This window comes from Nematolebias whitei, chromosome 4 (genome assembly GCF_014905685.2).
Source record: "Nematolebias whitei isolate Nwh7 chromosome 4, NemWhi1, whole genome shotgun sequence".
Classification (NCBI taxonomy): Eukaryota; Metazoa; Chordata; class Actinopteri; order Cyprinodontiformes; family Rivulidae; genus Nematolebias; species Nematolebias whitei.
Window position 1 is genome coordinate 21,684,436 of NC_056501.1, and position 24,284 is coordinate 21,708,719.

The window sequence follows — 24,284 nt, forward strand, 5'->3', positions numbered from 1 at the left end:
TTAACCTAAATTTAGTACTTTTACTGAGCTGAAGTCATGTGGGTGTGTCAGGCAAAGCACCCACACTTGTCTCCATCCTCATTTGCCCCAATCTGGGCCCTTGAGCAAAGCCCTTAACCCCCACCATCTGCTCCCTCGGTGCCCTAGATGGCAGCTCTCTGCTCCACACAGAGGGCTGTGGTAGCTCGGTGGCCTGTGGTTGCGTCAGGAAGGGCATTTGACGTAAAAATAAATGCAACGTCTTCGTGCGACTTATTTCGCTGTGGTGACCCCTGAGGAAGGGAGCCACGGAAAGAAGAAGATGAAGAACTGAGTCGAATATAGCAATTTCATTTGGAGCACAGTACTCCCTTTTATGGCGTTAAGTAATGCAAGATGCCAACAGAACCACTCTACTAATACTTATACTACTTAATAGAACTGTGCTGCTGTAGATTTCTTTTTCACTTTTGGCATCTTGTTTTTGTTGCATGTTTTGGTATTTGTTGGTGGGGTTTTTTTTTTTTGGGGGGGGGGGGGGGGGTCGAGACGGTTCTTCTCGTCCTGAGCATTTCATTGCATTGTTGACCTTATGTTGATTTCATTTGATTTTCAGGAGATTCAGTGAACTTGTACTGGAATAAATAGCAAGGTTGCCAGATAGGGAATCACGAAATATTGTACTGTCCGCGAAGATGCGTGTTGTCAGCTAACGGTGAGCGGAAATTCCAAGGCTCGTCTATTTTGGAGGGGTTAAAAACTATTTATAGTATCGTATCCCTAACACTATAATATAAATACGACACGTGTGTCTGGCAAAGCTGTTAAATATTGTTCTGGGTTTACGTTTCCTCTGCGTGTGACGTCACGGCCCCCGAGGCTCTCGCGCCTGCTCGTTGGTTTGCGTGAACTGCGCCCGGTTTGAGGCAGCAGCAGCGGCGGGCCGCCGAGCTGTAAATGGTGAAGTCCTCTCCCTCGACAGCAGCAGAGGGCGGAATTAGGAGCTCGCAGTACGGAAGACAGACCAAGGCACCAACAAACAGGAAATTATAGTGGTGGACCCGGACTGGGAAGGTGAGGACCCGTTTTTTTGTAAGTGACACATATCCATGTTGTCTTTGAACGTGTCACGGCTTCGTCTGTTAGCTTGGTGTGCTTCAACATCCATGAAGCGTCGCTGTTTTGTTGCTTGAGTTTGCTAGCTGTGTTGAACCACGGGGTTAATTTGAGCTCATTACTTAATAATAAAACGTTCTTTAAAGCGAAGGCTGACCTGTTTGCGATGCAAAATCAGTATTTTATTAGAAGGAGCCCTTTCCCCTTATAATGCAGTGGTTGCCTGCGCAGACCCAGGGTGACTTTAATTTGTTTTAACGGTGCTCTCTGCTTTGTGTGTCACTGATTGTGTAAACTTCCCTGTAATTCTACACCTGATTGTTTTTGGTCGATTTTTATTCGTGTTTACCTTTGCCACAAGTCTGCTTTCTATCCATCTGCGAGAAGTCCTTTAAATAGCTTTAAAGTAAACTCTTAATAATATGCTCATTTGTTTAAAATCCTCTGATTTTTGCATTTGTCTAATGATGTTTTAGGTCCTGGTGTAAATAATTAGTCACCAGTGGCATCCCCATATAATGAACAAAGCATTTATGTATATCTTTAAAGGGACATCTGTGCAAATAAATGTCACTTCATGTGACATTTTTATAGATTTATTGCTTGTTAGAAAAATAATTGTCAGTCATTACCACTGACATCCATTGGTATTTATTTGACTGATGTAGCAATCCCCGTCCCTTCCATCCTGCTGATACCAGTATGACAAGAAGTATGTTAGTCAAGAAAACCTATAAAGCATCACTAGTCAAGATTTCTGCTAGAGAGAGTTGTGCATATAAATAATAATAATAATTCAAAACAGAATTATATCAAATATTTACAGTAATTTTACTTTTATTTGTTTAAATAACAAGGGAAAACGCCTAAAAAATGGGCAATCTGCATGATCAGTACTTTGTAACAAAGAACCTCTTAGTTGTTGACTTTCTGAGTTAGTCCTCAACAAGCCATATTCTTACCACATTAATTCATTTCCATTTTATGTTTTGGTTTGGGGCAGCACGGTGGCACAGCTGGTAGAGCTGCTGCCTCTCAGCGAGCAGGCTACCCTGGTTCAAATCCTGGACCGGGGATCTTTCTGAGTGGCGTTTGCATGTGCTCTCCGTGCATGCGTGGGTTTTCACCGGGTACTCCGGTTTCTTCTCAGACCAAAAAACATGTACGTTAGGCTGATTGGTAACTCTAAATTGTCCCTAAATGTGAGTGAGAGAGTGAATGGTTGTTTGTCTCTATGTGTCCCTGTGATGGGCTGGAGACCTGTCGAGGGTGTACCCTGCCCTTCGCGCTGTGATTGCTGGACATGGGCACCAGTGACCCCCGTGACCCAAAAGTAGAAGAAGCGGGTAAAAGAAAACGGATGGATGTTTTGGTTTCATGCTCTTTGTTGTAAAGGCCTTAGTTCATTTATCTCTGTGGCAGTGGTCATTGTTCCCTGTGGAACTGGTGCCAGCACAACCCCACAGCATGATTATACCACCCTCATGCTTTTAGAGAGATGCTTTTTAAAGAAAATACAGACTTTATTTATTTATTTAGCAAATATCTTGCTTATTTAAGCCATTTTGCTTTTGTCAGTCTAGTCACAACATCTGTGACGTGGATGTGACTGTAAATAATTTTTATGATAGAAGAAAGTTCTTTTGCGTTTCAGCAATCCTGCAAGCAACTTCTCATGCTTTTAAAGAAATTAGATATATTTCAGAGAAAAATGCAGATTTCTGCTGGAGTTTGTGTCTGCTGATTGTTGTTGAGATGTATTTCGAGGATTTGGAATATGTATGGAAATCATCTTGCCTTTCAGTTGAATGATTGCCAACAAGCCGTAGTCTTACCATATTAAAGCTTTTTCTGTCATCTTTTCCCTCTTCAGGTCTCACCACAGCGAGTCGTCCTCCTCCATCTCACTCTGTCCTCTGCATCCTCTGTCCTCACTCCCACTACCTCCATGTTCTCTCTTAACTGCATCCATATATCTCCTATTTGTCTTTTTCCTGGCAAAATTTATTTACATCTTTCTTACCGCAGTAATTAGTTTTGTGAAATTTCCAAAGCTCAAATTTCTTGAGGTATACAAACTTTTGTATTATATTTCCATTCTTTTTAACTTAAAACTAAACAAAACCAGTTTAATACACACACACGTTGCATTCAGTTACCGTAAATACAAAGTTTTAATCTAACTTAATGTACAGTATTCTGGATTTATTCTCATCTGTTCAGTTAAAGCTCTAGTGTAAAAAAAAATGTGCAGGATTTCATACAAAAAAAAACAAACTCCTTTAATCAAACATCTGATTTATGACCAATTTTATTCATTGGACATAATCTAAGTTAAGTATGTCTTTGTTGTTTCAGAAAATAAAAACTATCTCCAACGACTCACTGTTGGCAAAGGAACCTGCAGAACCTGTCTGGGCTTGCCAGAATCCACCAGCTTAGTTGGAAGAGACCTGCACTGTGCAATGGCTCTGTTGACCTTGCATAGGCTCCCATCCATCTCCACCGATCCCGTGAGTCTAGTCATCTTCGTGCCTCGTTGGACGCAAGCATTGTATCTACAGATATAAAGTTGTTGTCGTCACCGCACAAAACAGGACATTGCACAAGAGCCGTTTGTGCTGAGATCTTGTAAAGCCCGTGTGAAAAGCAGAAGGCGTTGAATGTGTCCTTTTGCAGACACCAGCACCACATTTGCCTGAAGAATTATGACGCAGCTTTATTTTTGGTTGTGATTCCACTAACTCTTATCCAAGATACTGTGATTTAGCCTCCATTCAACACAGCAAATCACCTTATGTCTGTCTAAGTGCTCTTTGTTAACTGTTAAGTCTACATATAATCAAATAACACCCTCATTAGTCTGACAACGTTGAGTCAGATCCTCTAGACGGATTCTTCTTCCGTCTGAAGAAGTGTTTTTGGGTAAAAGGCAAACCGATTCAACAAAGAATCTGTCCAGAGGACTTGACTCAACCTGGTTACATTTTTCTACCTGGATTATTGAGCATGCATCAGGACTTTTATTAGCTCTGTCTTCTTATCTTCTCTTCTTTCATGCTGTCTCACTGGTCATAAAAATGATTTAATATTATGTTGAAGGCTTTTTCCCTGTTTTTATTTATTTATTTTTTTATCATGGCTCACCGAACCATAAATGGCTCAACTGTGGATCCAAGTCTCATTCTTTGCATATTTTGTCACATAATCTAATCACCCAACTATCTTAACTTGTGTTTTCTCTCCTTTTTTCTTCTTCAACCCCCTCATCATTCCTCTCCTGGCTCCTGCCCACTTCTCTTTATTTATTTTTTTTCTTGACTCTGTCTGGACTTGTCAGTTGCGTAAAAGGTAATGTTACTGTCTCAAGTTTCTTTCCCTGTAAACTCTTACCAGTTTCACTGCTTCTTTTCTTTCTTCCTCCACACTCCTCCTTTTATCACTTCTTACTTGTTTGTTCCACGTTCAGCTTCTATTTTGAAATGTACGTCACATCTTCTGTTTGTCTTGTCCGAGTTGTGCTGCTTGTCGCCCGTAAAGTTACTGAACATTTTGTCCTGCTGTATGTGTTCACACATTCAACAACACCAAAGAAAGACAATAACTGTTTCCAGTGCTCCTAGGAAATGGAGTGTGGTACTTCCTTAAAAGATAGTCGTTAGTAAGTAAGAACTGCAAATGTTGAGAGCATTAGAAATGATGTGGATCATTGCATCCAATGTTTTTACATTTAACACAAATTTAAAAGTTTGCAGAAATTGTAAAAAGACTACTGTAATTCTAAAACGATTCTATCCCTAAAATGCACGCAAATATTTGTGCATAAACTTCAATTCAACACATTAGGAGCTGTATTTTTTTTTTCTTCTGTTTTTCTTCTGAAATGTTTTCTTTTAAATTATTGTATTTTGAAGGATGAAAGCCTCCAGAGAAGAGGGAGACTTCAAAAAAGGTCAATATTCATCCATGTCACCTTCAAACTTGTTTATCTACATGTTTAACAAAATGGCAGCGAAAGCAGCGTTCGCCTGACTTGTCCATTTCTCCAGAGAGAGCTTTGCTCTCGTAAAAGGGGCAGTTGTTCTGCTGGAAGATGGCGAAATCAACTGTTGCAGCGAGGACACGTCTTCCACAGCAACTTCTCCGGAGAAGAAAGACATTGGAGCGTCGAACGCACGGCACAGACACCTCCGCGCCATGTTTGAACAGCTGAGACCAGAAGATACCATCAAACTGGTGAGCCCTCGAGGCTGCACGCATGTTGTAAATCAGTTTAGTTAAACCTGAAACATGTCACGGGGAAAGGTTTGTGTGTGTGTGTGTGTGGTGTCATCTAAGTGGTAATGCTGTGTCCAACTGGTTGTAAATCTTGTTGCTTTTTAATGTATCCTGTTCACAGGAGATGATATGTTCTGCAGCAAGTATTGATCTTGTGTTTTTATTGATGTAACATAAATAATTTAATGACTAGGTAAGAATCTGTGCATCTTTCCATTGACTGCTTTTAACAATAATAATAATTTAACCTTTATTTATACAGGTAGTCTCATTGAGTCACGAGGACTCATTTTCAAGCGAAACCTGTTTTAGACAGGCAACATATAAAGTACAATAATAAACAACAATAAAAACAATAGTGTAATATAAGCAATAAAATCAAAGTGCCAAATAAAACAAGGTATAATACTAAAAACAAGAACATATTGGCTTAGATTTTTCTAATGACCTTATCAAATGTTTAAAATCCCTTAAAGAAATTGAAGTGGACAGCTTCAGATCTTGTTGCCAGGTGTTCCAGGTTACAGGAGCAGAGTAAGAAAAGGCCTTTTTGCTGAGTTCAGTTTGCACTGAGGGAACGCTGCAGGTAATGATGTTCTGAGACCGCACGCTGTAACATTATTCCTTTACTTTATTAACTCATTGCCCCATTTCAGGGCCTCAAGCTAAAATTCATTTGTAATGATTTTTTCTCTGCAAACAATTAGACCACTCTTATGATGCTTGTTAGCTACAGATAGGATGAAAGAGGTTCCACAGCTGAGTGTACAGGTACATGTTCAAGGTACAGACGGGTTGAAAAGAGGTTCCATACTCAGGAAATAAGAGTGAATGAAGCCACATTTGAGAGCAGTTTTAAGTAATAGCGCAATACAGTCTTATTTACATGAAGAACCCATAAAATGCACACTAGCATGTTACTAATTTTATCATTTGCAGGTAAATGGTAAATGGGCTGTACTTATATAGCACCTTTCTATCTTATCAAGATACTCAAAGCACTTTACACAACAATCTGTGTCCTCATTTATCCATTCATACAGCACTCTACTAGATCTCTACAAAGATTGATTGAACAAATCATTCTAATGAGACTAATCAGAGCTTTATCACATTCATACACTGATGGGGCACACATCAGAGGCTATGAGGGGTTCAGTGTCTTACACAGGGACACTTTGGCATGTGACTCCTGGTGGATTCAAACCCCCAACTCTTGCATTGTAGGACAACTGCTCTAACCACTCAGCCACAGCCATCATCTTTACTCGTTTCTTCCTTTTCGGGTCACGGGGGTCACTGGTACCCAATACAGACACTGTGCAAGAGGTGGGGGACACCCTGGATGGGTCGCACGTCCATCACAGGGACACATAGAGACAAAAGAGACAAACAGCCATTCTCGCTCTCTCACACACCTAGGGACATTTTAGAGTTACCAATCAGCCCAACATGCATGTTTTTGGTCTGTGGGAGGAAACTGGAGTACCCGGAGAAAACCCACGCTTGCACAGAGAGAACATGCAAACTCCACCCAGAAAGGTCCCCTGGCTGGGATTCGATCTGGCGACCTTCTCGCTGAGAGGCGGCAGCTCTACCGACTGCGCCACCGTGCCGCCCTCCCAACTATTTTTTTACACATTTTTTGTTCATGTTGTGCAGCTGCAGAGATCTGTTGGCGCTTTATGTCGAAACTGCACAGTTTCACCTCCTGACTCTATAAAAGCCTCGAAGACCAAATTTTCTCTGATTGGTAGAAGGTTAGGTCAAAAATCCCTCCCTCTCTTGCTCCAGGCGTGTAAAACTTTTTATGAATCAGTTATGTAATGTGATGTGATGTGATTGGGTGACGTTAAGTAAAAGGAGAAGAGTGGAGACAACAAATGAGGCTTTCAGGGAGTCCAGGAACAGAACACCTCCTTTCCCCAGGGTGTTAAATTTGAGCTTTCTAACTTTACCAAACTTTCACAGACACAAAAAGCAACAAAACACTGAAAGAACACACAATAAATCTTCTTTAAACTCGCCCGTTACTGCTGTTGTAAAATCAACAATGAAAACTTTTTAAGCTACTGTCCGGGGACTAAGCATGACATTTTGTTACACACCACAAGTGTATTCACATCTACACGTATTAGAACTGCTTTATCTGATAATCAGTGTAGCTTGATTTTGTTAAGAGTATTTTGTGTATACTTGTACTGCAGTGGGTGAACTTGTAGACAGTCAAATTAAGACTTAAGGCAGTCAAATGTCATGTATAAAAACTATACCTGTAGTCTGTTTCATTCCATTTACTACAAATATAAAGTCGTTAAACCCACGTTCACTGAAATATAAACGTCTCTGTTCTTGTTAATGAATACGTTTGTATAAAAGGTGACCAGTTTAACACGTAATCTGTAATTTTTGCTAAAAACTGTATTACTTTTGTTAGAGACTTGGTTGTGGAAAGTAACAACACATCTGTGTCATGTGTGACATCTTAGAAAACATTAGCACTTTTATTGTTGTTGTGTTTTCTATTTGAACAGAGCATCTTTCCTCACCTCATTTTCCCAAGGCTCCCTAATAATACAAAAATCAATCCACTGAGGGTGTACTGCATGCAATCCGACTAACTTGTTGGGTACTTTCAGGCCTCGTGTTGCATTAAAAGCACGTTTATTCTGCTGTCCTCACTTGACTTCTCTCAGGTTCCTGCTGTTCTTTGTCCCTCTCTGTACTCTGGCATGCAGGCGGTGCAGTTGGAGTCGGTCAGCCTGGTCAGAGTCAGGTATCTGATCGTCGTCTCCACGACCAGCAGCAAACAAGAAAGCATTCTGCTGGGCGTCGATTTCCCCAACGCAGACAGGTGTGCATAACCCAGAGAGGTTCTGTTTCACAAACGGTGCATGATTCTTCTCGGGGGGGTGGGGGGGCCTATTTTCTGATTTAACTTTGGTACGTTTAAATTCCTTACTTGTGTATCTTTGCAGCAACCAGTGCACCATTGGCCTGGTTCTGCCAATATGGAGCGACACACAAGTGTACCTGGACGGAGACGGGTAAGGGTGATTTAAAAGTTCATCTGTGACATGAGAGTAGTGAGGCTGCAGCATTGTTGTCTGGGATTCCTTCCAGAGACAATGTGTTATTTATAGGGCTGAATCATTTGCTATAAATTACACACGCTCACTGACTTGGACTCTTACATAAACACTAAATGTGTTGTTGTAGTGAAATGGGAGTACAGGAGAGTTGGCTTCTTAGTGTGTCTGTACAACAATTGCAGTGGGAGTTCAGCTGCTGAACGGCTGAATTTTACTACAATGTGGTTGTAATTTATCTAAACATGTTGATTGTAGCTCTATTACAACTCACTGTGTAGTTTAATGACTGTAAGTTGCACCAGTCAGCTCCTCTTTACTTAAAATGTCTGCTGATACACAGGGGAGGCCGATGTGAAGAACTAAAAACATTTGAGCTAACATGGTGTGAGGACTGTGCTGCCTGCTGCCTGCTGTGTTTGAACTAATGCTGAGTGTCATACAAGATGCAAAAAAGTTCAATCTGGTCCTCTGGACATTCAGAAATTTTTTTGAATGTCCAGAGGACCAGATTGAACTTTTTTGGATTTTTCTACTTGGATTATTGAGCATGCATCAGGATGTCATACAAGATGATTTGATGGGTTGCATTGCAATATGAACACACTCACCCCATCAGGCTGGCTCTCACCTCTCACAGTGTTAGATTTTATCCTTCTCACTGCCCTCACATGACTCATCTGTCACTTTATCCTCTGGAAATATTACAAATTTACACTGAATATTTTGTCTCTATCTTCTGTAGCTGACTATTTTTGGTCTTATAATGTTTATCAGAAATCTGTCTCTTTTTTTTTCATCCTCCGTAGTGGTTTTAGCGTGACGTCAGCAGAGGAAACCAGAATTTTTAAGCCAGTTTCCATGCAGACCATGTGGTAAGTGTTGCTGGAACTGAAGTAGTAAAGCTAAAACTCTTCTTACACCTCCACTGCTAGAATGTTCACCAAGTGTACAGAAGCTTTCAACATGTCCAGATTTGGTTCCAGCCTCGAGCAGTTTACTGCGTGTCACTCCTCTTTATTTCTAACCTATCTGTCAATTCTTTCACCAAGTTGGACCAAATTACATCTCAAAAAATAACGAGAGATAAGTGCCGTTTCTGAGAATTTGCAACGTGAATTAAAATAAAACCTTATGTAGCAAAAAGGTTAGAGAAAAACTAAAAACAGTAAGCACTACCTAAAAGCAGCACAGCATTTGGCTAAAAGCAACAACAGTCTAGCTGAAATCTAAAAATAGCAAAAAGCTAGCTGAAAGCTAAGACTTAATCCAAACTAAAAGTAGCATAAGAAGATTAAATTAAATCAAGTATGCGGAAGCAGGTTTTATAAAGAAGAGTGTTTTTGAAGGAATTGTCCTCCACAGCTCTCGTTGTCTTCAGAGAACTCACAGAATTGTTATGGACGGTTCCCACCCCAGTCACATCTCTATGAGCTATTACCATCAGGCAGACGGTACAGAACTATTAAAACAAGGACCAATCGGCTCAGAAATAGCTTTTACCCGACGGCAGTTCGGGCACTAAATAACCTATTATAAACTCTGTTTTTATACCCATTTTAAATAGAACATGGGACCGTGTAATATTTTACTATTCACCATTTTATTATTTTACTATTTTACTATTCACTGATAGAAGAGCAATGTGCAATTTTTGCTCTGGAGCTGTTGTGCAATCTAACAGTATTTCTAACCGTGTTTATTGACATAAGGTCTGTTAGGTGTAACTGGTTTTTTTTTTATCATGTCTCTTTTCATTTTTATTTTTTATTTAGTTTCTTTAAATTTTTGTTTTGTCTGTATCACCCCAAAGTGGGGCATCTTAATTTTGTTATACCTGCTGATATAGTGACAATAAAGATATTCTGATTCTGAAGATCTCAGTATATTTATATGGGAATACTATTTGTAAATAAAGTTAAATGGTCTGAGTGGTATAAAAGTTACGCAAACTAAAAGTCACATCACTCATCTTGAGTTGAATGTTTTCATAGTCAACATATGCAGAAGTAATTACCGGTAGGTTACAAAAGACACACAGGAAAATACTAATAGTACTATTCTCTAAACAACAGACATCTTTGATGGTCGTGTTTACACCAAACATTAACATGGGTCTAAAGCAGAGGTCACTAATAGACAGACCTCGGTCCGGATCCAGACCAAGCGATGGTTTTGTCCAGACCAGTGCCCAATAAACTCAGGAAAACAGATGATTTTCATGGAGCATTTTTCCAGTGATAGACAGTTTAGGTGCAGAGCCATGGGAGGTGTGTTTTGGAGGTTCACTCTACTTCAGGTGTTACAGTATTAGCGTCACTCAGTTAATGAACCAATCGAATCTCTTGTTGTCCATGCACGGCCGGTGCAGATGATCTCACCAGAGAAGAGTTGAGAAGGAACAGAGAGGAAGAGACAGCATGTCGTGCTCCAAAATAAGAAAAGTTGATGCTGAAAACCGCTGTTTTAAAGATGAATGGACAGAGAAATTAATGTTCATTCTTCCAGCAGGCAGTTCAAAACCTGTTTGCCTCATATGCTCTGAAACAGTCGCATTAATTAAAAGTGGCAACGTGAAACGCTTTTCAAGTCTCTTTTGAGCAACGGTATCTGCTGAAGTCCGAGCAGAGAGCAGTAAATTAACCGAACTGCAAGCCCAGTATGAAAGATCCACCCTCCTCATCACAAATACTTTTACAGCCCAGCAGCTGCTGAAAGTTCACTCAAGGATCGTGGATTTTGGAGCAACATAAAACATTTAGTGACGGAACAGTAGTGAAGGAAGTGCTTAAATGCTGTTGCTGAGACAGTTGATGGAAAACAAAAAGACAAGATGTGCGAAAAAAATCAAACAAATCCGATGTCAGCTTCAACAGCATGCAGAAAATCAGAAATATTAGCAGATGATGTGCTGGCACAGCTGCAGCTGTTCAGAGTCATTGACGACTACAGATGTTAATGCTCAATACATTCTCTGACTCCATACTAACCAAGATTTAACTTACAGGCAGGACAATCCCATGTCCATTTAAGAAAAGTAAAACAAATAATCAAAAGAGAAAAGGTGTTGTTAAATGCTCTGTTTTCAGTTGTTTCCTAAAAGAGTCATTTGAATTTATTGTTTCCTGAAGTGTTTTACTTGAAAACTTAAATTTTTATAGGTTGTTGCCTCTTTAAGCAAGAAAAAAAGAATTTTCTTGCTCTATTTACACTTTTTTTTTATTCTAAAAGAGCCACTTTTTTAATTGTTTTCTGTTTTCTAAAGCTGCTAACTGTTTTACTTTAAGTGTAAACCTTCAATTCTTTAGGCTTGGACCTCTTCAGTTTAAGAGAAAACAGCTTATTAGTCTCTGTTTGCACATTTAAGATGTATTTTATTCTGAGCTTTCAGTTTTATTCTGAAATAAAGGCCCTACATGTATTTGTCTGGGACTACTTATAAATATGGTAAAAGAGCTCGTTGTTTACTATAAAGTGCAGTTTGTTAACTGTGAAAATGTGACTACAGATAGACAAGACAATAAAAGACAAATGTTGGACTTTCGTTCTGACCTTTTACTAGGAGAAATTTTAGTAACTGGACCTCAGCGAGTTTTAACTGAACACCTCTGGTCTAAAGGGAAAACAGAGTCCTGTAGGGAGTCTGCTGGGATTTCTGGCAACTGTGCTGTTGAGTTTCATCAGTAGAGGACAAGTCATTTAAGATTTAGAAACGTGCACATCACCCTCAACCCACCTTTAAATGTGCTCAGAGTGATGGGATCTGAATCTTGGCTGTGCACACACCTCTGCTGTCTTCTTGTAGCAGACCACCAGAGAGAAGGCCCCTGTAGACCCTTTTAAATATTTTTACTGTTCAGATGGACATATTGATACTAAATTATTTCTCTACCCCATCCCCACTTGTGTAAGGTCCATCCTCCAGGTGTTGCATGGCTGCTGCGAGCGGGCGGTCAAATCAGCTGTGATCCCAGGCAGTGGGCTGGAGTGGTCCCAGCACTACCACCAGCACATCGAGTCCGATCGCCTTTGCCTGAACGAGTGGGAGGCCATGAATGACCTGGAGTCGGTCCGCAGGGACAGTAATGGACAGAAGTAAGAAACATTTCTTGTTTGAGTGTCGTTGTACCAAGAGAGCATTTTTCAGGCTGTTACTAAGCTAAAAGGAGAACTTTGTGTCGCTTTTCCTCTACAAATATGCATTTAAAATCTTAACCAAGTAGAAGTATAGAACTACTTATTTGGATTTTCATTTAGTAGAAAAACAATTTAGGCTGATCAATAGGAGCTTTTCAAGCTACTTAAAGGAACGAATGAAGTTAAATTTGTAACAATGCATTATTAGCTAGTTAGATCTATGTATATCCATACAAGTAAAATAAAATTGTTTACTATTCGGTGATAAAATCAAGCAGGGTGCTTGAATAGATGTTACAATTCATCACCACACAGAAATGGAAATAAATTTATGTTCTCCTATTGCTTATGTATACATATCAACTTGGACTAAAGCTTAACTTTTCTTGTACAACAAAAGCTCCGCAGATAGAGTTTCCAATGAAAGACTCATCAAAGAGCATCTGAGGGACATCATGAGGACAGAAGACCTGGACAACCTCACGTCTAAAATGGTAAGACACAAAGTTGTTCTGAAAAGAAGCATTTCTAATGAAATTTAAACGGTCGATGAAGGTGTTGTTGTTTTTTCTGCTGCTGTAGGTGCACTCTGCTCTGGAGACCAGGATTCGAATTGAACTGAGACCCTACAAGGAGTACATAGACAACGAGATCCTGGTGACGATGGCTCAGATGGACAAGCCCTCCAAAATATTTGATTACCTTTACCTGGTGAGTGTTCATGTTAAAAGCTGTAATAGAGAAGTCTTTCTTTTACTGGGGCCTGTAATCTACAGAAGTGTGCTGTCACCAGGATGTGGTCATGTGACTTTAACTTCCCCTCTGTGGGTGATTGTGTGTCGACAGGGTTGACAGCCCTGCCAGCCTTTTCTGCCTCGTCAGTTGTCTCTGATTGAACCTCTTTCTTTTTTTGTCTTGTTTCAGGGTTCGGAGTGGAATGCAGCTAACTTTGAGGAATTGCAGAAAAACAAGTGGGTGTTTATTTTTTGTTTTGTTTTTATGTTGTCTGCAAGCTGCAGCTCTGTTTATTGTTGTCCATCTGTGCGGTTTATTGTTTCACGGAAACATGTCATTCAGAACGCTGAGTTTTGCTGAGTCACTACATGCCTCTGAGTCTGCCTCTCGTCTGTTTTTCAGCGTCGGCTACATTCTGAACGTCACAAGGGAAATTGACAATTTTTTCCCAGAATCCTTCACTTACATGAACGTCAGAGTGTACGATGTGGAGTCCACCGACCTGCTGCCCCACTGGTCGGACACATACAACTTTATCAACACTGCGAGGTAGATCAGAAACACCCAGTACACCAGGAGATAAATCAGAGTGCTTTTGAGTACATGCACACTTATCATATTTGAATTTAGTTTTTTTTTTATATCAGTACATTTATTTGGATACACCCACACCATGTTCAGAGTAACATATAAACCTACCGTAAGTAAAAGTTCAACTGAGACACACCTTTGCTATAAAGTTGAACAAACGTTGTTTTTAAGTGTTAATCTTGTTAAATTCTTGTTAAAGTCCTCGGCCCACATTTCCAGGTGGTCAGCGGTGACGCGTAACAAACGTGACGCATCAGCGATGATGCATAATAGATGCAACTTATATGGCAAAGCTACATATTTATGTTTTTTTTTTTCACTTTATTAGACATAGTATTTGGACTGATGCGACTTATACGGCAGTGCGGCGTGTACGGCGGAAAATATGGTAAAGAGTATCAGGCAATATTTATAGTATCAGTTAACACCACCTACTTTAGTGTTAATTATTATATTTATTCATGCTCCTGTCATATTTAGGAGTTATTCCTTAGGAGTTGACTTGGCAAGCTCTGGTATAGTTTTTTTTTTTCTTGCTTGGACTTAAATGATATAAATTAAAACGATTATAGCTTACATTAAATATGAGACATCTATTCTGTCAGTCCACAATCTGACTGAAAGTTTCTCATAGTTCTACATTCTACAGTTGTTCTTTTTTTTATTTTATGCTTGGAAAAAAAAAAAATATATCGGGGTAATATTAAGTTTAAAGTGCTGGTATGAAGGGCTGCCCAACATTAGGAACACATGTGATTTCAGTCATTTTACAGACTTGTGATGACAATATAAACATGTTCTCTCATTACACCAGTTGTTTCCAACATCCTGCATGTTTTAGTCGTTTCCCTGCTTTACCACCTGATTTGAATGAATGGGTGATTAACAGGCTTCTGCAGAACTTGAGCAAGTAATCAAATCACTGAATCTGGTGTGTTGGAGCAGGGAAACGAGTAAAACATACAGGATGGTGTTCCTCGAGGACCAGGGTTGGGAACCACTGCTCTCCACTCTCCACATGCCGGATGTGGGCGCTTAGTGGGGCTGAACAGCATCAGATTGACAATTTACATTTTTTTTTTGTGTTCTGGTTGTGTCTGCCATTTTTTAGAAAACTTTGTGATATTGATATTCTGCACGCTGAACTTGTGATATCGATAGTGCTTTGATATATCGTGCAGCCCTACTGGTAGACATAATCTGAAGATGTTTCCCTTTTGTTTCTCATCTTTGAGCTGAGAGATGCCTCATGTTTGATTAAATGAAACAACTGTTGACAATGTTTTCATCTACAGTAAGAAAGTGGATGTTTCAGCTGGCTACTTAACATTAATACAAATTAGTAATTTACATTTGGCTTTTTGTGGGTGGAACATGTTACCGTATTTTCCACCATAAACGTCACACCACCGTATAAGTCGCGTCTATAATGTGTCACCGCTGACAACCCGGAAATGTGGGCCAGTGTTGCCAAAAATGGATTTGCTGCCAAATGGCGGCCACAGGAGCGTGCACGGGAGGACTTTAACAAGAATTGAACAAGATTAACACCTAAAAACAATTATTTGCTTGCTGGAAATTATAGTAAAGGCGTGTCTCAGTTGATCTTTTTCTTAATAAATACACTTTGACGGTCAAAACATGGCAAAATGAAGCCGACGCAATGAAACGGCTTTAACATTACTACACACCCACCCGCCCATAATGACAGAAACGCCTTTTTTTTTTTATTCAAACCCGTTGAATTCTTCATCCTCTGTGTTGCTGGCGAAGAGTTCTGCCAACTCCTGAGGTAGGTGATGTAGCGCTGCCTCCTCTTCCTCTCTGGGGCTGTCAGAGTCCTCCTCCGTGTCAGCTCCAGCTGCAGCTCCAGCTGCAGCTCCAGCTAACATCATGGCCTTTCTGAACCCCGACTGGATCGTTTCTGTGGTGACTGAGGTCCACGCTTTATCGATCCAGCCGAGGACCTGCTGGAACGTTGCATGGCGCATCCGTCCCGTAGCCGTGAAGCTGTGCTCTCCGTCCACCATCCACTGTTCTCAAAGGCGGCGCAGAGCTGCTTTGAAGCTCTGGTTCACAGAAATGTCCAGAGGCTGCAGCACTTTTGTCAAGCCTCCCGGGATGATGGCAGGGACGGAGTTGCATGCTTTAATTTTATCTTTAAATTGCGGCGTGATGTGCGCACGCATGCTGTCCGTCACCAGGAGGGCTTTTTTTTCCTCTAAAAATCCATCTGGCTGCTTCGTGTAGCACTTTGTGAGCCACACATTCATCAAGTCTGTGTCCATCCACCCCTTCTCATTAACTGTCACAACCACGCACGGGGGAAACTCCTCCTTTGGCATGGTTTTATGCCTACAGGTATACGAGTAGTCGTCAAAAGCTTAGAGGGCCCTCTAGCGCCCCTAGTGGCCGAAATGGTACTGCTCCGTTTTCAGTCAGAATGAATGGAAACGTCATATCTCTGCCAAAAATGGAAAAAATCCATAAATACGTCGCTTCGCCATATAAATCGCAGGTCATGCAAATTGGGCAAAAAATTGCGACTTATACAACGAAAAATACGGTACTCTGATTGCAAATTTTGTAGTTTTATATGTTTGATGAAAACTAAGATAAGACAAGATAAACTTTATGGAGCATCACAACTGTGGCCGAAATTCTCCTTCAACACACATTTCTCAACACAAGTAGAAAAACTCCTAATGAAAACCACATTATCACTATTAGTTTGCCTTCATTAAGCTGTGTCTAAAAATATTACTGCAGATGGTACAAATGATTTATTAATCCTCTGGACCAGGATGAAGACAATATTGTGCTTATGAGATGTTTTGACAGTGTTGATGACCAAAAGCATCAATGAACTTAAAGTTTTTCAGTAAATCTTTATTGCTCCTAACGGGTCATTGTAAAAAAATATAGCAACAATGAAAGGACCCTTCCGTGACATTTTAAACCAGTAAGTTAGTTTTCATTGAGAAGAAATAATCAGTCAGAATTCCTTCAGAAGCTTGTTTAATTTTTTTATTCTTAGACAACTTTTTTTTACCAATAGACCTTAAATTGTTACCAAAATATTGAAAATGATTTCATCAAACTTTGACTTGAGTTAACCTATTTCCCTGTTTGCCTGTGCCTTGTGATGTCATCTGTTGTGAATTGTTGATAAAACTGTGGACAAAGGCTTTCTCTAGTGTCACGATACGTCTTCCTTTGATAAATCAAACTTCACCCTGCGTGCTATATAAAGTCTGATCATCCAGTTCTTCCACAAAATCAGAATTGGATTGTTAGAACACACTTTTTGTTTTTCCTATAAATACTGTTTGGTGCTGCTAATTCAGAGTTTTATTAGATCACGAGAAAGAGTCGTAGCTCTAGATCAGTATCATCACTGTTTCAGCCCCGGGCCTTTCTAGTCATTAGATTAGATCATGAGAAACGCCCGAGGGTTTACACAAAGATTTAATTAAGTTCTGAATTATGAAGCTGGAGTGACACTTTTTACAGAAGTCCTTAGTCTGCTATATTTACTATTATAATTCTCTGCATTAATTACATCATTTGACTCAAAACACAGTTTTGTTTGGAGTCGTTGCTGCGTGCCTACAAATGCAGACCGAGTTCCACCGACTGAAAGAACAGTCAAACGGAAAAAGGCTGCTTCTGCTTTTTTAGTTTTAATTCTGAAAGAGAAACCCAGGGAACAGAATAATCCCTGGGAGGGAATCAAATTCACAAATCTAACATAAAAATGTGTTCAAACTCCTCTTTTATTACAGAAAAACCGGTCAGGCCGTGTTGGTGCACTGTAAGATGGGAGTGTCTCGATCTGCGTCCACGGTGATCGCTTACGCCATGAAGCAGCAGTGCTGGCCTCTGGACGTGGCGCTGGCCTACGTCAGAGACCGCCGGACCATCATCAAGCCCAACGAGGGCTTCATGAAGCAGCTGCAGACCTACAGCGGCATCCTGAGCGCCAGGTGTGCCCTCAGACTGTTCACAAATATCACACACAGTTTGTGTGTGTGTGTGTGTGCGTGTGTGTGCGTGTGTGTGTGTGTGTGTGTGTGTGTGTGTGTGTGTGTGTGTGTGTGTATGTGTGCTAACGTCTTCAACGTTTGAAGAAGTGTGAGGACTGTCAATCTGTCCTTTCAGTCAGCAGCGTCACAGCGCACTCTGGAAGAGAAAGTCAAGAGACCACAGACAAAAGTCAGTGCAAAACGAAGAGGGGGTGTTCGACGGCACGCCACAGAAGAGAGACGAGGGAGAAGAAGATGAGGGCGTTGACGAAGGCGAGGATGATGATGACGATGATGAGAGTCCAGACGAAAAAGATTCAGGCAGTCCAGATGAGAAAAACGATTCTGACGAAGACCACGATGTAATTTGTCAATAAAATAGTTAAAAGTTTTGCTGACTTTTGTTTCGTTAACAAGTTGAACTCTTAACTGTCTCAATCCCACGCAGGTGTTTGAAGAAGCGGTGCCCATGGCTGACAGCATCCAGCCTCCGAGCCAGACGGGACCAGCAGTCAGCCCCATCATCACCATCAATGAGCCAGACAAGGTAGACAAGCTGCCTCACACACACACACACACACACACACACACACACACACACACTTCATCTGAAACCATTATTATATTTTAATCCTGCATCTCTTTAATCTGAAGGTTATTCCGAGTCTGAATCGCAGTGGCAGGATGAACCTCTTCTCCCTCATGCAGTCCATTAGTGAACTGGATGACGAGGACAAAGGGCTCGAACAGGTAAATAAATAACTCCTTGTTTACAAGTAAATAAATAACTCCTTGTTTTCTTCTTTTCTTTGGCTTTGCACACATTGATTCTAAACTAAGGGAGTTTAGAGAAGCGTCCAGTCAGAGCTTAATCAATCAGCATTTTTACATTCAACTTCAAAACCCCAACATCCAGATTCAGTAAGTCTGCAAAGAATATGTGCACGAATGTGACACAAGAAAATGGCACGACTTTGTTTTATAGTTTGATGAGGTCATGAGTGCACATCTCTATGTAAAGTAGTCTGAATCTTTAAAACAAAATTGCAAAACTAAATTTTGAATGTTTTATTTCAAACAGAAGTTTCACACAGTGCATGTCAGCGCGTCACGTTCAGGCTCTAAGGAATAAAAGTAATGAAGGTCAAACATCCTGGTGATGAAAGTGTTCTGTGTCGGAGCTTTGGGCCCACGTGGGCAGGACCTCACTGCGTCGCGTCACTTACAAAACCACAACAAACATGAAAAAGAGTTGCTTTTTCTCATGACACAATGAAGACGTTTGTTGCATTTTTGTAATTGTTTGAAGCTTTATATGAATTTTCTTTCTGACATATTTAAAGTCTATTTAAGGCTTTTTGTTTGTTTATTTATTTTTCTAATAGGGTTATCATAGCTAACATGCTTGCATACATCCATTTTAGCCTAATAACAAATTGTGCCTTTAAACTAAAATCTGTGACAATTAATTGAGGCACCAACTCTCACCAACAATGCAATATTTAATTTATTTTTTATTTGATACATATTTTATTTAACCCATGTTTGGATTAAGCGCCACGCAGCCTTTGGAATGCTAGGTTTGTTTTAGTCGCACTCTCGTCTTTGTTTTGTTTTTTTGTACACTGGTAAAAAAGGTAGTGGAGACCTGGTTTTACTTTTTAGAGAAGTCATTACTAAAATCAGTTTTCTTTCATTAATTTAAAGATTTATTTTGGTATGGGTCGGTCCAAGGCCAGATTGAGATGGCACAAGGACCACTTCTGGCCCTCGGGCCTTACTTTGCCAGTGTGGGTCTTTGGACGTTCAGTACTGCTGATTTTGCGTCCGCGGTGCATTTCTTCAGACGCATCCTAAACACAAAGTATGTTCAAAACATGTATTTTATTTTTACGGTTCCGTAAAAAAGCATCAGACGTAGAATGTTAGTTTAATATTGAGACAACAAAAGAATGTATTCTTGACCAAATACAACATAACAGAGGATTCTGCTTTAGTTTTTAGTGGATGTGCTTTAAGGCTGAACTGTAAAATGTCAGTAGCTCAGGTGGTGAGGTCGTTTGTTCACTTGGTTTTGTTCCACCTAATATAAGAAGAGCTATTTTGCTTTCATGTATAACTGGTCTTGATGGGATTTTTGGGACCAGAGTGTTCTGAGTTGCACACACACGTTTCTGGCTTCAGTTTCTCACATTTTAGTATTTCAAAATATTTTTGTTGCATCCCATCCTTTCTTTTTCTTCTTTGTATTTAAATATACAAGCTCACAACTAACTTTGCTGATAAATGACGTTTTGTTTTGTTTCTTCAAAGATGCCTGGCAGCCCAAGACGCTCTCCAGGACAACGCAGGCGTAGCCAAGCACGACGGGGTCTTACCCACCAAAAAGCATGTGTGGACGTTTCACCAGAACCGCGCTGCCTGGCAGACGCCGACACGAGCGAGCACTGAAGTGAACAAAGGGAAGGACAGGAGGGAAAAGGACTACAGAGGAAGTCCTGAAGGTGAAGACACCAGGACGACGCATGCCAAGGCTTTTCTACACTCGCATTGAAGTTGTACTTCTGTCTTGCTGGTCTATCATTGCACATCTCATTTTAACTGAATTCTTGGAGGTTTCTGCTGCAGTATTGCTCTGGGACAGGACATCATCAGCTACAGAGGCTGTTTGGGTTTTGGTGTTAAGTATTTGAGGATGTTCTGCCACAAACAGATAAATCTCATCAGAGCCCCATTTCCTGTCTCCTCCTTCCCAACACTCCCTGAGATCTATGCAAAAGCAGCTCTTTCCTTGGTGAATACGAGGCTTTAAACTGCCACTTTGCTCATTTCCAAAAGTCTTTTTTTTTGTCATCAGATGGGAGGATTTTATAACATTTAAGCTGTGCATTATGGACGTCTGGCCAGTTTTATGGCGCACATCTAAATGCCAAACTTTTTCCATGTGCCAGTGAAAATATTTAAATGAAAATATCATGTCCACGTGTTGAACCATTTAATTTTTTATTTAACACCAGGACTGCACGAGTGCCTTCAACCTGAGAATGAAATACAACTGGTGTTTTTATGTTGTTTTTTACTCTGCAAGGTGGTGGCCACGTATTGTATTGTTTTCTACTGCTTCATACGTCCCAACTTTCTTGCATAAATACAATATGGTATCAAAATATAAATGCTGGTGAAGCGGGTGCATGTTTTGGTGTTTGTCTACCAGCCCGTGATGAAACAGTTCAGGGTTTTTAATGTGTATAAATATGGACTTTAAAAAGTACACATCAGATGCTGATGTGGAACATTATTTCATGCTGGTATTACTTTTTGTCAATGGAAGCCAAGCTAAAGCTTTGTTCATTTAACCTGCATGCCCACCATTACAAGCATTTACATGCACTTTATAAGCCCTCAGCGCTCGCTCCACACTCCCTGAGGTAACTGTGATTGATAAGATCAATGTTTGTGATCTGTGCTGGCAAGACGAGTCACAGTGAGGAACTTTTCAATATTTATTTTCAAATTCTCAATCTCAAAAGCTTCAAGATGATAGTTTGTTGAAATGTTGGTGACTTCTCATCCGGCTAGTAACAAGATAAGTTTTGTTTACGTGTGCTGGTTTGAAAACTTGTTTTTTTTATTGGTCTAGAACAGGGCTATTCAACTGGTGGCCCGCGGGCCATTTACAGCCCATGGGTGACTTTAATCCAGCCCACTTCATTAATAGTATTTTTTTTGGTGGTGGTGGTTCTGGGTTTGGTTTATTGCATTTATGATTCAGTGCAATAAAACAAACCGATTTAAAAGGGAACAGATCGTTGCAAAACTTGGTTTATTTACACAATGACTAATCTCTGGATGTCTGACCCCCGAGCTGTTCCCTTTCAGAAACTGTGCCCCCCCTGAGCAGTTTTGTTGAATAGCGCTGGTCTAGAATGATGTTGGGAATTCAAGGCGGGGGGGGGATCCCCAAACTTCACGATGAAAGGAATTTCCTGATACTACGACAGCGAATGTATTTCAAAGCAAATCAAAAGGGCTAGAAGACAAAAGATTATTTCTGAAGAGACTTGTTAGAAAACTTTAACTTGGAGGTAGAATAGGAAAATTAGTGTTTTTATTGACTAATTTGTTCACAAATCTTATTTATGTAAAATATAGAAATTACTTTTTAGCACTGCAGCCCATGTTCATTATGACACATTTTGTCAGCACACATCACTTTTTAATTTTATTTTTTTGATCAACATCCATATCTGTTGTGGTTCGCTGTTCACTGTCCACACCTCTCTCTCGTTTACGAAACATTATGAGAGAAAAATAAAATAAAATATCCCAACAATTTGTTTTTCTCCTTTTAATAATGCACCAGAGCAGCACAGGTAGGTTCTGAAACACTTATCCATAAGAAACATTGTTTTTCTTCTACATTGTCACTGAACACCTGTCCAGTAATAAGTGATGGACATTTATCAAAACAACTGGTGGAGTAGATTTATGTCCCGATATATTTCCTCCTGGGTTCACTGAGAATGATTCCTCCCTCTTTTATTGCAGTTCTGAACGCCTGAACCTACAAGATAATAAACAACAACTTAAGTATGCAGTAATTACACCCAATATTCATCCATCAGTCGTAGCTGCGTGTACTCACAGCATCGCAGCGGTACGTCCAGGGAATCTCCTTGTACACCATCCTGGTGATGCCAGCCTGCCGGCATCGAATCGCCAGCACCTCCCCCACAGCTTGGCACGCTACTACAGAGTTTGTGGAAGCCAGTTCCCTCTTCATTGCCCACTCTTTGGTGGAACAGGTCAGTACGGGAACAGTAGAGCCGGTGGAGAACACCTCCGCCGTGACGTGGCGTTTGCTGCGAAAGAACATCAACCTGGGGGGAGGATTGAAGGAATGATCAAAATTAAATGTTAAATGGGTTCAGGTCAAAAACTTCTCAACCAGCAGCGGGAATAAATTTACAAACACTTTATATGGTTTTACTTAGAGTTCTGCATGTTTCAATGTGTAAATTTGGAGCTTTTATGTATTTTTTACGTTTAATGTGTTCGAAAAAGAAAGCAACCCCATCTATATATTTATTTATTTTTTAAATGATTTAAACTAATTTAAAAAGGGGAGCTCACATTTTGTGAAGTAGTGAAAATGTATTCTTTAAAAAACACACTGCACTAAAATGTTTAAAATTATAACACCTAAATTAACAGTGTGATGGGTGCACATTTAATAAGAACATCTGAGGGGGCCGCTTGCAGTGTTTGAGTCAGACCTGTGGTAGAACTCCTGGCGAGGCCATGTAGTCTTCCAGCCCCGGTCCTTCACAGCCAGAGCCATCTGCTCCAGGTTCCGGGGGTTCCTGTTCACAAAGGTCGGACTGACCGATTCGTTTTCATCCGCGGTGGGCTCCGGCTGAGTGGCCGCCTGACTCAGACACCGAGCTGGCACAGTTTCATGAAACAAAAATTAGTCGGTTCGTTCTGAATCAACATAAAGATGTGCGTCGTTAAATACCGTCCCCCTCCTTACCAGTCTGCCTCGAAGTCACAACAGGACATCGTTGAATTGGACCGAACAACAGCCGAACACAGCGGCTCATTTCGTTCAGAGCCATCTTCACGTTAAACAAATAAAGTCCAGTCTGTTACCATCTGACAAGGCTTTGTACCTGAAGTGCTATGCTCGTTTAAATCAGGTTCACGCGACGTCCTCCATCTTTGACATCCCCTTGAGCTGTGGTTCACTTGGTGTAACCTGAAAAGAGGTCCGGAAGGAAACAGAAGCGACAAAAAAAAAAAGAGAGAGAGAGAGAGAGAGAGAATGCACCGGCATAAGTCTACGAGTCAGAAGAAAATAATTATGGAAATAAAATAATTACATTTAAATTATGGTGTTTTTAAACAGTAACTTCTGTTTTATCTTTAATTTTTACAACACGCATGAGCAAAATATGGACTGAGGGCCAAAAATGGGACAACTCATCTGGAATTTGGGGAATCACAAACTTAAAACAAATACCATCAGATGTTTTTCCAACATGTTTCTAATGCTAAACCTCTTGTTCAGTTATTTTATTCCCTTCTTCTGTGATTCACTTCTTTTGTTCAAACATGTAAAATACATGTTACACATTTTAATTTTAAACTACTGTTAAGTTCAATGCAAAAATCAATGCAGACATATTCATGTTTTTAGTATTTTAATTCTTTAATGTAGCATGTTTTTTGTTTTGTATCACTTCTTTTATACGCTTTTCATCTTCTATACTTTCATATGAATGTTTATTGTGTGTATCTCATTTATAATTTTGTTTAAAACAGGTCTCTTGTA

The 24,284-nt window shown here is 40.2% G+C and overlaps 2 protein-coding genes across 2 annotated transcripts; one reads left to right on the top strand and one right to left on the bottom strand.

The window, feature by feature from the left end:
• The first annotated feature begins 883 nt into the window (after positions 1-883).
• Positions 884-20,475, top strand: si:ch211-203d1.3 (protein phosphatase Slingshot homolog 3). The gene is made up of 17 exons (XM_037675301.1): positions 884-1,053; positions 3,454-3,608; positions 5,010-5,047; positions 5,145-5,331; positions 8,112-8,227; positions 8,352-8,420; positions 9,272-9,337; positions 12,375-12,557; positions 13,000-13,093; positions 13,182-13,310; positions 13,524-13,570; positions 13,737-13,883; positions 17,711-17,911; positions 18,087-18,312; positions 18,399-18,497; positions 18,605-18,700; positions 20,264-20,475. The coding sequence occupies exons 2-17, from the start codon at positions 3,561-3,563 to the stop codon at positions 20,399-20,401; spliced, it is 1,884 nt and encodes a 627-aa protein (XP_037531229.1). The 5' UTR covers positions 884-1,053; positions 3,454-3,560; the 3' UTR covers positions 20,402-20,475.
• A 1,808-nt stretch (positions 20,476-22,283) lies between these two features.
• Positions 22,284-23,712, bottom strand: mrpl18 (mitochondrial ribosomal protein L18). The gene is made up of 4 exons (XM_037675302.1): positions 23,484-23,712; positions 23,227-23,395; positions 22,596-22,830; positions 22,284-22,514 (listed from the first exon to the last, which is right to left on the bottom strand). The coding sequence occupies exons 1-4, from the start codon at positions 23,566-23,568 to the stop codon at positions 22,437-22,439; spliced, it is 567 nt and encodes a 188-aa protein (XP_037531230.1). The 5' UTR covers positions 23,569-23,712; the 3' UTR covers positions 22,284-22,436.
• Between the last annotated feature and the right edge of the window lie 572 nt (positions 23,713-24,284).